General features: G+C 44.9%; 2 protein-coding genes across 2 annotated transcripts in view; one reads left to right on the forward strand and one right to left on the reverse strand.

Annotated features, from left to right (window-relative positions):
- On the forward strand, positions 1 to 7,002 carry LOC1275917 (DNA polymerase epsilon catalytic subunit 1). Its single transcript, XM_315205.5, has 3 exons — positions 1 to 120; positions 192 to 315; positions 380 to 7,002. Exons 1-3 carry the CDS (start codon positions 74 to 76, stop codon positions 6,866 to 6,868), a joined length of 6,660 nt encoding a protein of 2,219 aa, XP_315205.5. The 5' UTR covers positions 1 to 73; the 3' UTR covers positions 6,869 to 7,002.
- LOC1275916 (ATP synthase-coupling factor 6, mitochondrial) overlaps positions 6,995 to 12,662 on the reverse strand; it is a 21,684-nt gene continuing 16,016 nt past the window's right edge. Inside the window, exons 2-4 of the mRNA XM_315204.6 lie at positions 7,635 to 7,814; positions 7,313 to 7,470; positions 6,995 to 7,240 (exon numbers count right to left, since the gene is read on the reverse strand). Of these exons, the coding sequence (XP_315204.2) occupies positions 7,075 to 7,240; positions 7,313 to 7,470 (324 nt within the window). The 5' untranslated portion in view covers positions 7,635 to 7,814 and the 3' untranslated portion in view covers positions 6,995 to 7,074. The remainder of the gene's footprint in view (positions 7,241 to 7,312; positions 7,471 to 7,634; positions 7,815 to 12,662) is intronic.

The following is a 12,662-nucleotide window of genomic DNA, read 5'->3' on the forward strand; positions in this document are numbered from 1 at the left end:
GCGCGCAAATCAAGCTGTCAGTTTGGCTTTGTATGGCTATTGTTTTGGAAAGCGTAGCGAATAGTTTGTGAAAATGTTTTCTACTAACACGGGAAAATTTAATGCTGAAAAGGCGGATGGGTAAGACTCGTCTTTGGCTCATACATTAGCCGAAAGGGTGGCTAATTCAAGTGGATTCATTTTCTTACCAGCGATGATACGAATGAGATCGGATATCGACAATCCCGGGAGAATGATCAAATCGACCAGAAATATGGATTCGAACGGGTGAAGGATACACAAGAACGTACAGGCTATCTCATCAACATACACTCGGTACGTCGTTATATGCTATGCATCATCAGTATGCTAAACCCCCTGTGCTAATAACTATTTACAGACGGAAATACTAAATGAAGATCGCCGACTGGTAGCCGCATTGGATATGTATTTCTTGCAAATGGACGGCAGTCGATATAAAACAACGGTCATATACGCGCCTTATTTGCTGCTGATTACGCGCGATGGAAATTCTCTGGAAGTGGCAAAGTTTTTAGGTAAAAAGTATTCTGGACAGCTGTTAAGCGTTGAGCACATTCAAAAAGAAGACCTGGATTTGCCGAACCACTTGAGCGGCTTAAAGCAAAACATGCTAAAACTTAGCTTTCCCAACACGACTCAAATGAATAAGGTAAAGCGAGATCTGTCCAGCGCGGTACGTAAGAATCGAGAGCGCGAAAAGGCTAATACATATTACATGCAAATGCTGAGTACGTCTCTATCGACGGCAATCCGTTATGACGGCATCGACGCCGAAGGAAGTGGACCAAATCAGAATGTAGACTTTTACGATTATATCGTTGATATACGGGAACATGATGTACCGTACCATGTTCGAGTGTCAATTGATTTGAACATATTCTGTGGCACATGGTACACCGTCCGCTGTCGTGGTGGCGAAGAACCTCCCGTCATTACACCGCGTCCGGACATTCTCGATCGTCCTGAGCCGGTCATTCTTGCGTTCGACATAGAAACAACAAAGCTGCCGCTGAAGTTTCCAGACGCACAAACGGATCAAATCATGATGATTTCCTACATGATAGACGGCCAAGGATACCTGATCACGAATCGTGAGATCATTAGCGGTGATGTTAACGATTTTGAATACACTCCGAAGCCGGAATTTGAAGGCAACTTTATCGTTTTCAACGAGCCTAACGAGCTGGGATTGTTGCAAAAATTTTTTGACCACGTGCTAGAGGTAAAACCACATATCTTTGTAACGTACAACGGTGACTTCTTCGATTGGCCTTTCGTTGAGGCGCGTGCAGCTGTCTACGATTTGGACATGAAGCGTGAGATAGGCTTCTCGAAGGTAAATGGGCGCGACGGAAATTACCTTTGCCGACCTGCGATGCATCTTGACTGTCTGTGCTGGGTGAAGCGCGATTCCTATCTTCCCGTTGGCTCGCAAGGATTGAAAGCTGTGGCAAAGAGTAAACTGCGCTACGACCCAGTCGAACTGGACCCCGAAGAAATGTGCCGTATGGCAGTAGAGCAACCACAAGTGTTGGCAAATTATTCAGTCTCAGATGCGGTGGCGACTTATTATCTGTATATGAAGTACGTTCATCCATTTATTTTCGCCCTGGCAACGATTATTCCAATGGAACCAGACGAAATTCTGCGGAAAGGTTCGGGGACGCTTTGCGAATCGTTGCTGATGAAAGAAGCGTTCAAGGTGAACATTGTATTCCCTAACAAACAAGTGTCCGAGTTAAACAAGCTGACAAACGATGGGCATGTGCTGGATTCTGAAACGTACGTAGGAGGCCACGTAGAAGCACTTGAGTCGGGCGTGTTTCGCGCTGACATCAGCACCCGCTTTCGACTGGATCCAGATATGATAAAACAGTTGCAAGAAAACGTGGACAAGGTGCTTGAACATGCAATTGTCACCGAGGAAGGTGTACCGTTATCGGAAGTGACCAACTTTGAAGAAGTGAAAACTGAAATATTGTCCGCGTTGCAGCAATTGTACGATATTCCAACTCGCTTAGAACAGCCCGTTATTTATCATCTAGATGTGGGGGCAATGTATCCGAACATCATTCTCACAAATCGGCTGCAACCATCTTCAATGGTAAACGATGCGGATTGTGCTGCGTGTGATTTTAACAAACCTGGCGCACGTTGCAAGCGAGATATGGAATGGTTATGGCGTGGTGAAATGCTTCCTGCAAGCCGCAATGAGTTTCAGCGCATTCAGCAGCAGCTAGAAACTGAAAAATTTCCCCCACTATTCCCAGGTGGTCCGCAACGCGCTTTTCACGAACTTTCACGAGAGGATCAGGCAAATTATGAGAAAAAGCGCCTGTCAGATTATTGCCGCAAAGCGTACAAGAAAACGAAAGTAACGCGATTGGAGACGCGAACATCAACCATATGCCAAAAGGAAAACAGTTTCTACGTGGATACAGTGCGAGCGTTTCGCGATCGTCGATATGAATACAAAGCTCTAACGAAGGTCGCCAAGGCAGCCGTCACGGCGGCAGTGAAGAGTGGCGATGCTGGTGAAATAAAAGCCGCAAAAGGACGTGAGGTATTGTATGACTCACTGCAGCTTGCACACAAGTGTATTCTAAACTCATTCTACGGATATGTAATGCGCAAAGGTGCCCGTTGGCACAGTATGCCAATGGCAGGTATTGTCTGTTTGACTGGCTCAAACATCATTACGAAAGCTCGAGAAATCATCGAACGCGTGGGAAGGCCACTTGAGCTGGACACCGATGGCATATGGTGTATCTTGCCGGCATCATTTCCGCAAGAATTTACGATCCGAACTAATCATCAGAAGAAGAAAACGATCAATGTTTCCTACCCGAATGCCGTTCTTAATACGATGGTAAAGGATCACTTTACGAACGATCAGTACCACGTGCTGGAGCGACCACACACTGCCGATGGTAAGCAAGCCGAATATTCTATACGCTCGGAGAACTCCATCTTTTTTGAAGTAGACGGGCCCTATCTGGCAATGGTGCTTCCTGCCGCCAAGGAGGAAGGTAAAAAATTGAAAAAACGATATGCAGTATTTAACTTTGACGGTTCATTGGCCGAACTGAAGGGGTTTGAGGTGAAGCGACGAGGCGAGCTCCAGTTGATAAAAATATTTCAATCATCCGTTTTTGAAGCATTCTTGCAAGGGTCCACTCTGGAGCAGTGCTATGCTTCTGTAGCCAAAATCGCCGATTATTGGCTGGATGTTTTGTACAGCAAAGGACACAATATGCCAGATAGTGAACTTTTTGAACTGATTTCCGAAAATCGTTCAATGTCACGTAAACTCGAGGATTATGGGGAACAGAAATCAACGTCCATTTCCACAGCGAAACGGTTGGCTGAATTTTTGGGCGATCAGATGGTAAAAGATGCAGGATTGGCTTGCAAATTTATCATTTCTCGCAAACCGGAAGGAGCACCCGTGACGGAGCGGGCAATTCCTTTGGCAATATTTCAATCGGAAATAAGCGTTCGACGACATTACTTACGGCGCTGGCTGAAAGACAACACCATGGGTGATGCAGATATACGCGATGTTTTGGATTGGAACTACTACATCGAACGCTTGGGAGGAACGATACAAAAAATCATCACAATTCCAGCCGCATTGCAGGGCCTCAATAATCCGGTACCGCGTGTGCAACATCCCGATTGGCTGCATAAGAAAATGTTAGACAAAAATGATACCTTGAAACAACGACGTATAAGTGAAATGTTTAGCATCGCACCACCAAAACCGAACAGAGAGGTTACCGATGTCGAAGATTTAGTAAGGAAACAAACCAACGGATCACTAGCGGGTGTTCCGATCACCCAAAAACGGCGCAGAGAAGGTTCTGAAGAACAAGACGATTGCCTTCAAACCGAAGCGGAGCAACCGATCCCAAAAACATGGCGTGAAGCTTTAGGTGAACCTCCCTTGCCGGGGTCAAGTCGGGCTGAATTGATCGATTGGCTACAATTTCATAAGCGGAAGTGGCGCTGGCAATTATCGCAGCGCAATACACACCGGCGTGATGTGCGCAATAGCAAACGTATCCGCACGACTAACGATGATAGCGTTAATGTCGCGGTATCAGCACGAACCGCAACATTAGGTGGTTTTCTGCGCAAAACGCAACGTTCGCTGATTGAACAGAGTTGGCAGATAATACAGCTTTTGCCGATGGACGATATGGGTAACTTTACCGTTTGGGCTATGGTAGGTGACGAGCTGCACAAAATTCGGCTCACTGTTCCGCGAATCTTCTACGTAAATCAACGAACGCCGGCTCCCCCTGAGGATGCCGGAGCAGCGGGAGGATCCAAAACTATGTGGAAAAAGGTTCATCGAGTACTGCCTCGTGCACGGCCCGTTTATCATCTTTACCAATACGTGGTGCCCGAGCAAGTATTTCGCGACAATCGTTTGGGTTTGCTGGCTGATCTTGCGACGCCAGATATCGAAGGAATATACGAGACGCAGATGACGCTAGAATTTCGTGCCCTCATGGAGCTAGGCTGCGTATGTGCGGTTCAACGATCGGAAGCAAGAGCATTAGCAGCAATGGCTACGAAAGATCTCGATGCTTTCAACATCCAGCAGTTGGAGATGCGCCCCGTCTCCTGTACACCGTATCTCAAGAACTCCTTGAATGGTCGCGTGAATTTGCGCAAGATATTCCTCTACCAGCACGTGTCACCGACAGGAAAACGCGAGATGTGGGGTCTATTCTCGGCCGCCAGTAAAAAAGCTCTCGTGATTGTTCTAGATACGGTACGCACAAACCAACTGCCAACAGTAAAAAATCTATACACTTCCGAACGAATAGCACTACTGACGGCCAGCGATGAACATGGGGAAGATATGCTTCCTCCGTCGGACATGACGTTCGAAGTTTTTATGGAAATAGATGCCAAGCAGGTGTATCAGCGCGTAACGCGCGCGTTATCGGCATATCGTGATGAAAAACGTGGCCCAACGTTACTATGCCTTCAAACGGCCCTTGGATTGCACAAGTTAAATCAGCATTTGCCGATTTGTTTAGAGTTCCCAGAGGTTTCCATTCACATAGCAGACGACGCGGCCCTGCTCTCTGGGCTCGATTGGCAACGGCACGGTGCTCGGTCAATGATACGACACTTTCTTAATTTAGGTCGCGTTCTTCAAATGATGCTAGAACAGTGCCTCTATTTCCAGCTTCCGCTGGGCAACATGCCTCCCGACACGGTGCTTTTCGGTGCGGATTTGTTTTTCGCGCGGCTTCTACATCGCCATAATTTTGTGTTATGGTTTTCTGGCGGGGCCCGTCCCGACCTTGGAGGACGCGAAGCGGATGACAGTCGATTGTTAGCCGAGTTTGAAGACAACATCTCGGTCGTACAGAATCGAAGTGGTTTTTATCGTTCAGTTTGCGTTGAACTAACCGTAGAAAGCTTAGCGGTATCTGCCCTGCTCCAGGCTAGCAAGGTACAGGAACTGGAAGGCACTTCATCCGCAATTACATTCGACGTAATGCCCCAAGCATCGTTAGAAGAAATGATCACTAGCGGACCAAACGGTCAGCAGCTTTCCAACTACGACGAAACAGCACTTTGCAGTCAGGCATTCCGTGTGATGCGGATGATGGTCAACACATGGCTGCGCGAAGTTTCAATCAACCGCAATGTATTTTCCGACTTTCAAATCATCCACTTTTACCGTTGGGTACGGTCCAGTCGCGCTCTGCTATACGATCCTGCTTTAAGACGCGCTCTCAATACTATTATGCGGAAACTTTTCTTGCAAATTGTAGCCGAGTTTAGACGCATGAAAGCAACGATCATTTACGCGGATTTTAATCGTATAGTGATTGATACAGGCAAGCGAACTGTTGGCGACGCGATCAGCTACACGGACTATATAGTGCAAAACATTCGCAACCGCGAACTCTTCCACAGCGTTTCGCTGTCGTTTCAGCAAGCGTGGGAATTTCTATTGTGGAACGATCCAACAAACTACGGCGGAGTGAGAGGTAACCTACCGAAGGAAGCGATTGACTCCAACGAACCGAATACGTTAACATCGCAGGATGAATTGGACGAAGAAGAGCTGGCGCTCGAAATGAACTGGAGTATTTCCGAGCAGCTGCCCGAGGAAAGAAGATGTCGGGCGAATTTTGAAAGCTTTGTTGTGTCCTTCCTCCAAACAATGGCCGAAGGTGTCTCGCCCGAAAGCGCACTGCAAAAGCTAGCCTGCATTGCCTACGGAATGGTACAAAAAATGCACGATGGATGCGCACGTGGCGCCAACGGCCCGGCATTGGAGTTTATAAAGGCGATAACTAAAGCGCTAGCCGCATGCAAAGAAGCTGAAGATCAACTAACAACTATGCGTCGCAACATGTTACTTCTCGTAGGCATTGGTGACTTCAGCGACAAGGCCGTGTGGAAAGAGTCGAGAAAATCCTTCATTCTTACCGAGGTCATCTGTCAGGCATGCAATCACTGCCGGGATCTAGATCTCTGCAAGGACACACACCGAGCTTTAAAAGACGGTGAATTGCCTGTTTGGTTATGTGCACAGTGCAACGTGGATTATGATAACGTCGAAATCGAAATGCGGCTCCTCGACGTGGTACAGCGGAAGCTTATGTCATACACGCTACAGGATTTACGGTGCATCAAGTGCAAGCAAATCAAACGGGAAAACCTTTCTCAGCACTGCACGTGCACGGGATGTTTTGAAAATCTCATCTCTACATCGGAGTTACGTCGCTTGCTGCAAACGTTCTACACGCTTGCCAAAGACTATCGCATGAGTGTTCTTGAGGAAACCGTTCAACACCTACTGGAAACGTAAGCAGTTTCAGCTCTTCATTAGTATAGACTATAAAATGGAGCAGAGAAAGGGTTTTTTTGTATAATGCTTTATGCGCTGCGATAATGTTTCTCTTTTTTCGGCAAATAAATATCAACGAAACGTAAGTTATTTTACATCTGTTTCAGAAGCAGTGATAATGTTATTTCCTATTTAAAGATGCCTGCTTTTAGATGACCGGGCACCATTCAAGCGCTGGAATTGATCGGATCAATTTTGGGCTCCTCGAACTTGAAGGCGGGGAAGGCAGTCATATCTTCGCCCTGACCACCTCCGTACTGCTTGGCCAGTTTCTCCATCTCTTGCTTCAATTCACGCTGGATTTCCGGTGTAGCATCAACTAGTTTGCCACCACTGAAATATTTTTTTATTCATGAATTAGTGAGTGCAGTGGCGATGCGATAGACTTTCCAACAAAATACTTACGCGCTCTGGCTCTTCTGTGCGTATTCACGGAGTTTGGTCACGAACAGCTGCTGGATTGGATCGCTTGCCTTAGCCAGCAGTACAGCGGAGACACCGTAATTACGGCGTGTCTGCAGTCCAACAATCCGGGCAGCGGATAGAATCTGGTTGGTCAGCATCTGTCGGAAAAACAACAATGGAGATGAGTGCGACAGTAAGTTATGTAACTAGAAAACAACTGGAATTCATTGTTTCTACATCACTCTATTCCACTATCGTATTGCATTATTCTGCCTTCATTTCCTTAAGGTAGTGCTATTTGCGAACGTATTGCTGAACCTACCTTCGGTTTATTTAATTCACGGAATCGTCCTTATCGCTTCGAGAACGGATGCTAGAAGATTTTGGGATGTCGAGAAAATCTTGAGCACGATCTGTTGACAGTGAGCTGACATCGGCCGTCAAATATGGCAGTGTGACCAGATTATTTTGGCCGATTTCGGTAGGAACATCAATATTTTATCTGTAGGTTAAAACTCGAAATTCAGTTAAAAATAAAAGCAGAGCGAAAGGAAAATGTGATATGCGGAGCAAAGTAAATACACGTGCGTTCGGTTCAGTTAACAAAAGCAAAGAGGAATATATTCTGTCAGATTGACATATTGGTGTATGGTGTCATTTGTTGTGCAGGGTTTTTCGGTGTACAACTACGTCGTTCTATGTTTGTCCGTTAACACCCCTCCTCAAACATATAACGGTTCAACTCCCAAGACGGCTCGATGTTTGACAAACGATACCTGAGGAAGTCCCTTTGTTAAAATGTCTGCTGGTTGATCAGTGGTTGGGATGTAGCACAGCTTCACTCTTTCTTCATGGACACACTGCTTGATAAAGTGCAATTTGATTTCAGTGTGCTTGAGCCTTTTCGACGAACCATTCGAATTTGCTATAGCTATAGCTGACTGATTGTCTTCGAAGACTTCTACAGGTAGATTATCTCGAAGGCTCAGCTCCTCGAATAGTTTGCATGTCCACAGTACCTCACAGATGCAGTCGGATAGAGCTGAACATTCTGCTTCAGTTGATGACAATGCTACTGTCCGCTGCTTTTTAGTGCTCCAAGCAGTAGTTGCCCCATAGACTTTAATTAAGCAACCTGAGGTGGAACGCCTATCCATCACATCTGTTGCCCAATTCGCATCTGCAAATCCAATTATTTGACGACATGTAGGATCGCTTTTCTTGTAAATTAGCCCATAGTCAATTGTGCCCTTCAAGTAGCGAAGAATCCTTTTGGCATGTTTCCAATGTTCTTCCCCGGGATTACTCTGGAACTGACTGAAGTAAGAAACCGCAGCACTTATGTCAGGACGAGAAGTTATTGTCAAATAAGTGAGACAGCCGATCATCTCCCGGTACGGCTTGTTTAGGTTTTGATCGATTTCTGACTTTTTCAGCTGTAGGTTCGGTTCCATTGGAGTAGATATTGGGTTACACTCTTCCATTCCGAAACGCTTCAATACAGCATTGATGTATTTCTGCTGACTCAGTTTCATGATTCCATTCATTGGCTCTCTTTCAATGCACAGGCCTAAGAACATTTTAGCCTCATCTAGATCTTGCATTTTGAATTGATTGATTAACATTTGTTTCACGGTTTTGATTTCCTGAAGGTTCTTTGCAATGATAAGCACGTCGTCAACATACAACAACACGTAGACAGGACCAAGTTTGCTTTCTCGTATGTATAGACAGCTATCTTCCAAGCATTGACGAAAACCACAACGTGAAATGTGTTCATTGAAACATTCATTCCACGCCTTAGATGCTTGCTTTAGACCGTAAATGGATTTGTTGAGTCGACATACTTTATCCCCCTCCTCAAATCCTTTAGGTTGGCGCATGTAAATTTCTTCTTTCAATGTCCCGTTGAGAAAGGCAGATGTTACATCCATTTGATGAACAGCATAATCAAATTGGTTTGCTATAGCAAGCATTGAGCGTACAGTCGACATTTTTACTACAGGTGCATAAGTTTCCGAAAAGTCGAAACCATATCGCTGTGTGAAACCTTTGGCGACTAAACGTGCCTTTCGTTTTTCCACTTTTCCATCCGGTCCAAATTTGAGACGAAAAACCCATTTACAATCCACTGGTTTGCGTCCGATTGGTAGGTCCACCAATTCCCACGTGTTACTTTCAGCAAGCGATTCCAGCTCTTTATCGATAGCTAGTTTCCATTCAGGCCAATCTGATAGCTTTTTCAACTCATCAATACTGTCTGGAATATTTTCAACAAAATTTTCAGCATTCAATGCATAGGCAAAACACAAATAATCGTCCAATTTTGCAGGAGGCTTACAAACTCGACCACTGCGTCGAGGAAGATCGCTTTCTTCCTCTTCAAGAGGATCTTGGTTTACGTTGAATGAATTATTTTCTGCATCATCAAATGTATCTTCTCCCGTATCGATTTCTACTGGTAAGAACGGCAATGTTTGCTGAAATTCTACGTCACTTTCAGCGGAATCAATGTCATTTGCGATTGGCATAACCGATGGTCGTTGAATGGATTCCATTACATTTTCAGCATGATTGGAGGCAGCCAAGGGGGTGTAAGGTCCAAGTAACTGACCATGATGGAGATTGACATTCTGATCTTCGGTATTATTGGCTTCATTGCTCATATGCCGCTGTTTAATTGATATTTCTTCGATAACAACATCTCTGGCGATAAATATTTGCTTACCATCCCATAAGCGATAACCACCACCGCCATAGCCAACAAAGTGACTGGTTTTGCTGCGAGGTTCCAGTTTGGTACGTTTTTCTTTCGGGATGTGGCAATAAGCTTTGCTTCCAAAAATACGAAATCGTGATACATCCGGCTTATGCCCATACCAGAGTTCATACGGCGTTTTATCGGAATTCAGTGCTGCTGTGGGGCTTCGATTCAGGAGATAAACGGCCGTCAGAACCGCCTCGTTCCACATGTTTTTCTTCAGATTCGAGTCAGCTATCATAGCTCTGGCTTTGTCAAGAATAGTACGGTTGAATCTTTCGCTGACCCCATTTTGCTGGGGAGTATAAGGCACAGTAAATTCCATTTGTATGCCCTTCATACGGCAAAATTCCATAAATCTGTTACCCATATACTCTCCTCCGTTGTCACAACGTAAACGGCTAATGGTGCTGTCGAAATGAGCTTCTGCCATGGCAATATATGTTTGAAAACACTCTAATACATCGCTTTTCGCGCAGATGAAATAAACTACACAGAAATGTGTGAAATCATCCATAAATGTTACAAAATAACGTTTTCCGTTCCATGAGGTTGGGTTCATATAACCACACACATCGCTATGTATCAATTCAAGCGGTCGGGAACTACGCGGCAGTTTATGCTCCTGGAAAGGTTGGCGCGTCTGTTTACCTTCCATGCAAGGACCGCATATACTACCCAGTCCATCTGTTGTGTTAATAGCTTCTTTCTTCAGTGCCAATCCTCTGACCATTTCGTCAGAAATAACCTTCATTAAACCATACTTGCCTATGTGTCCGTATCTTCTATGCCATAGCTGAGCATCATCCATTGCATTCTGCGATACTAGCGCTTTTGAATTATTTGGTTTCATAACCTCAACATCTAATTCATATAGACGGTTTAATCGGCTTCCCGTGCATAATTCATGCCCATCGCGCTTAATAACCGCAACATTTTTCGAAAAAATTACTTCCATTCCAAGCTGTCCAACGCGAGGAATCGAAAAAAGATTATATTTCAAATTGGGGACATATAGAACATCGTCAACAACATAATGCATCTGACGATCGCCGATTTTTGCTAGTATGTCCACTTTTCCTTTACAGTTGCTCTGTATGATTTCACCCGATGCGACCTTAATCATAGTCGGCTCATGAAGTGTTTTGACGTCTCGAAGAAATTCACAAGAATTGATCATATGATCGGAAGCGCCAGAATCTAGGATCCATTTGAAACCATTTCTATCGCATTTCTTTGATAGATTTTTGGAATCACTACATAAGAAAGTGACAGCTGTTTCACTTACATTCGCTCTTTCGCTCTCGTTGTCAAACGACCTTCTATTGTTTTGCATTGCAGCAGTTCTTTCTTGCAATAGAGGACAATCAACTCGTCTGTGCCCAAACTTTTTACAATAAAAACACTTCATCTTCGGTTTGGCACCTGTTCCAGCAAACGCCATGGAATTCATGCTGTCTCTCATTTCTTCAATATTCTCACGTTTCATACTTTCACTTAGAAGACGTGCCTTGACAAAGTCGAGCGTGCATTGCTCCGGTGCCAGCGTTTCCAGAACTGTTACAAGCTGACCATACGAGTTCGGCATTGTTTGTAGCAAATAAAATACGATCAAGCTTTCTTGCAGCTTTATGCCAGCAGCTTCCAGATCCCGCACCATCCGCTCGAACTCGAGTAAGTGCGCCTGGAGAGAACCGGACTCCAAAAACTTCATCGCTGAAAGCTTTTTCAGAAGATAGAACTGTCCCGAGATGCCCTTTCGGGCAAACGTGTTTTCAAGCGTTGTCCAAATCTGACGCGGGGTTTGCTTACCCTTAATGTACTCAAGCTGGGAATCCGCGATGTTTCGCACCAGTACCGATTTACATTTCACGTCTCTCTTCTTTCTATCTTGCAGTTTAATCTCCTTAGCCAGCCGTACTGCATCCGAATCAGTCACCAAAACCTGATAATCTTCTACCTTTTCCGCTTCCTCACGAACACAATCTAAAAGATCCAGCTCCTCCAGGAGCACTTCCATTCGGAAGCTCCAATTGTTGAAGTTCGCACCATCAAAAAGATATACCTTCTTTTCCTCGTCCATTCTACTTTCTCCGAAAAAGCTTAGAACAGCTACAACAAGAAAGAAAAATTAATCGCTTATACGTGATTTGGGTTATCCTGGGCCCATAACCTAAAAGCAGAGCGAAAGGAAAATGTGATATGCGGAGCAAAGTAAATACACGTGCGTTCGGTTCAGTTAACAAAAGCAAAGAGGAATATATTCTGTCAGATTGACATATTGGTGTATGGTGTCATTTGTTGTGCAGGGTTTTTCGGTGTACAACTACGTCGTTCTATGTTTGTCCGTTAACAAAAAAGAAGTGTTAAGCGGAGCGGGAGGGGGAGGGATGGGGTGCTGGGAGTGCTAATGCGCAAAATGAAAGTTCCATCTCACAAAAATATGTATACTTTATCTAGGATATGGATTAGATTTGGTTCAGCGGTTACACAAACGAAGGTCTTTCTGAAGTGTCGATCTGAAAATTGTACCAGGAATTTTAAGCCAAAGAAGGACTAAGATGCATATTTTCTTCTCAGTGGTGGCAA

This window comes from Anopheles gambiae, chromosome 2, assembly GCF_943734735.2.
Source record: "Anopheles gambiae chromosome 2, idAnoGambNW_F1_1, whole genome shotgun sequence".
In the NCBI taxonomy this organism is placed as follows: Eukaryota; Metazoa; Arthropoda; class Insecta; order Diptera; family Culicidae; genus Anopheles; species Anopheles gambiae.

Excerpts from the sequence above, each read along its gene's own strand:
- LOC1275917 (XM_315205.5), top strand. The coding sequence starts at position 74 with ATGTTTTCTACTAACACGGGAAAATTTAATGCTGAAAAGGCGGATGG. Across the intron at positions 121-191 it reads AATGCTGAAAAGGCGGATGG|CGATGATACGAATGAGATCG; the intron begins GTAAGACTCGTC and ends TTTTCTTACCAG. Across the intron at positions 316-379 it reads ATCTCATCAACATACACTCG|ACGGAAATACTAAATGAAGA; the intron begins GTACGTCGTTAT and ends AACTATTTACAG.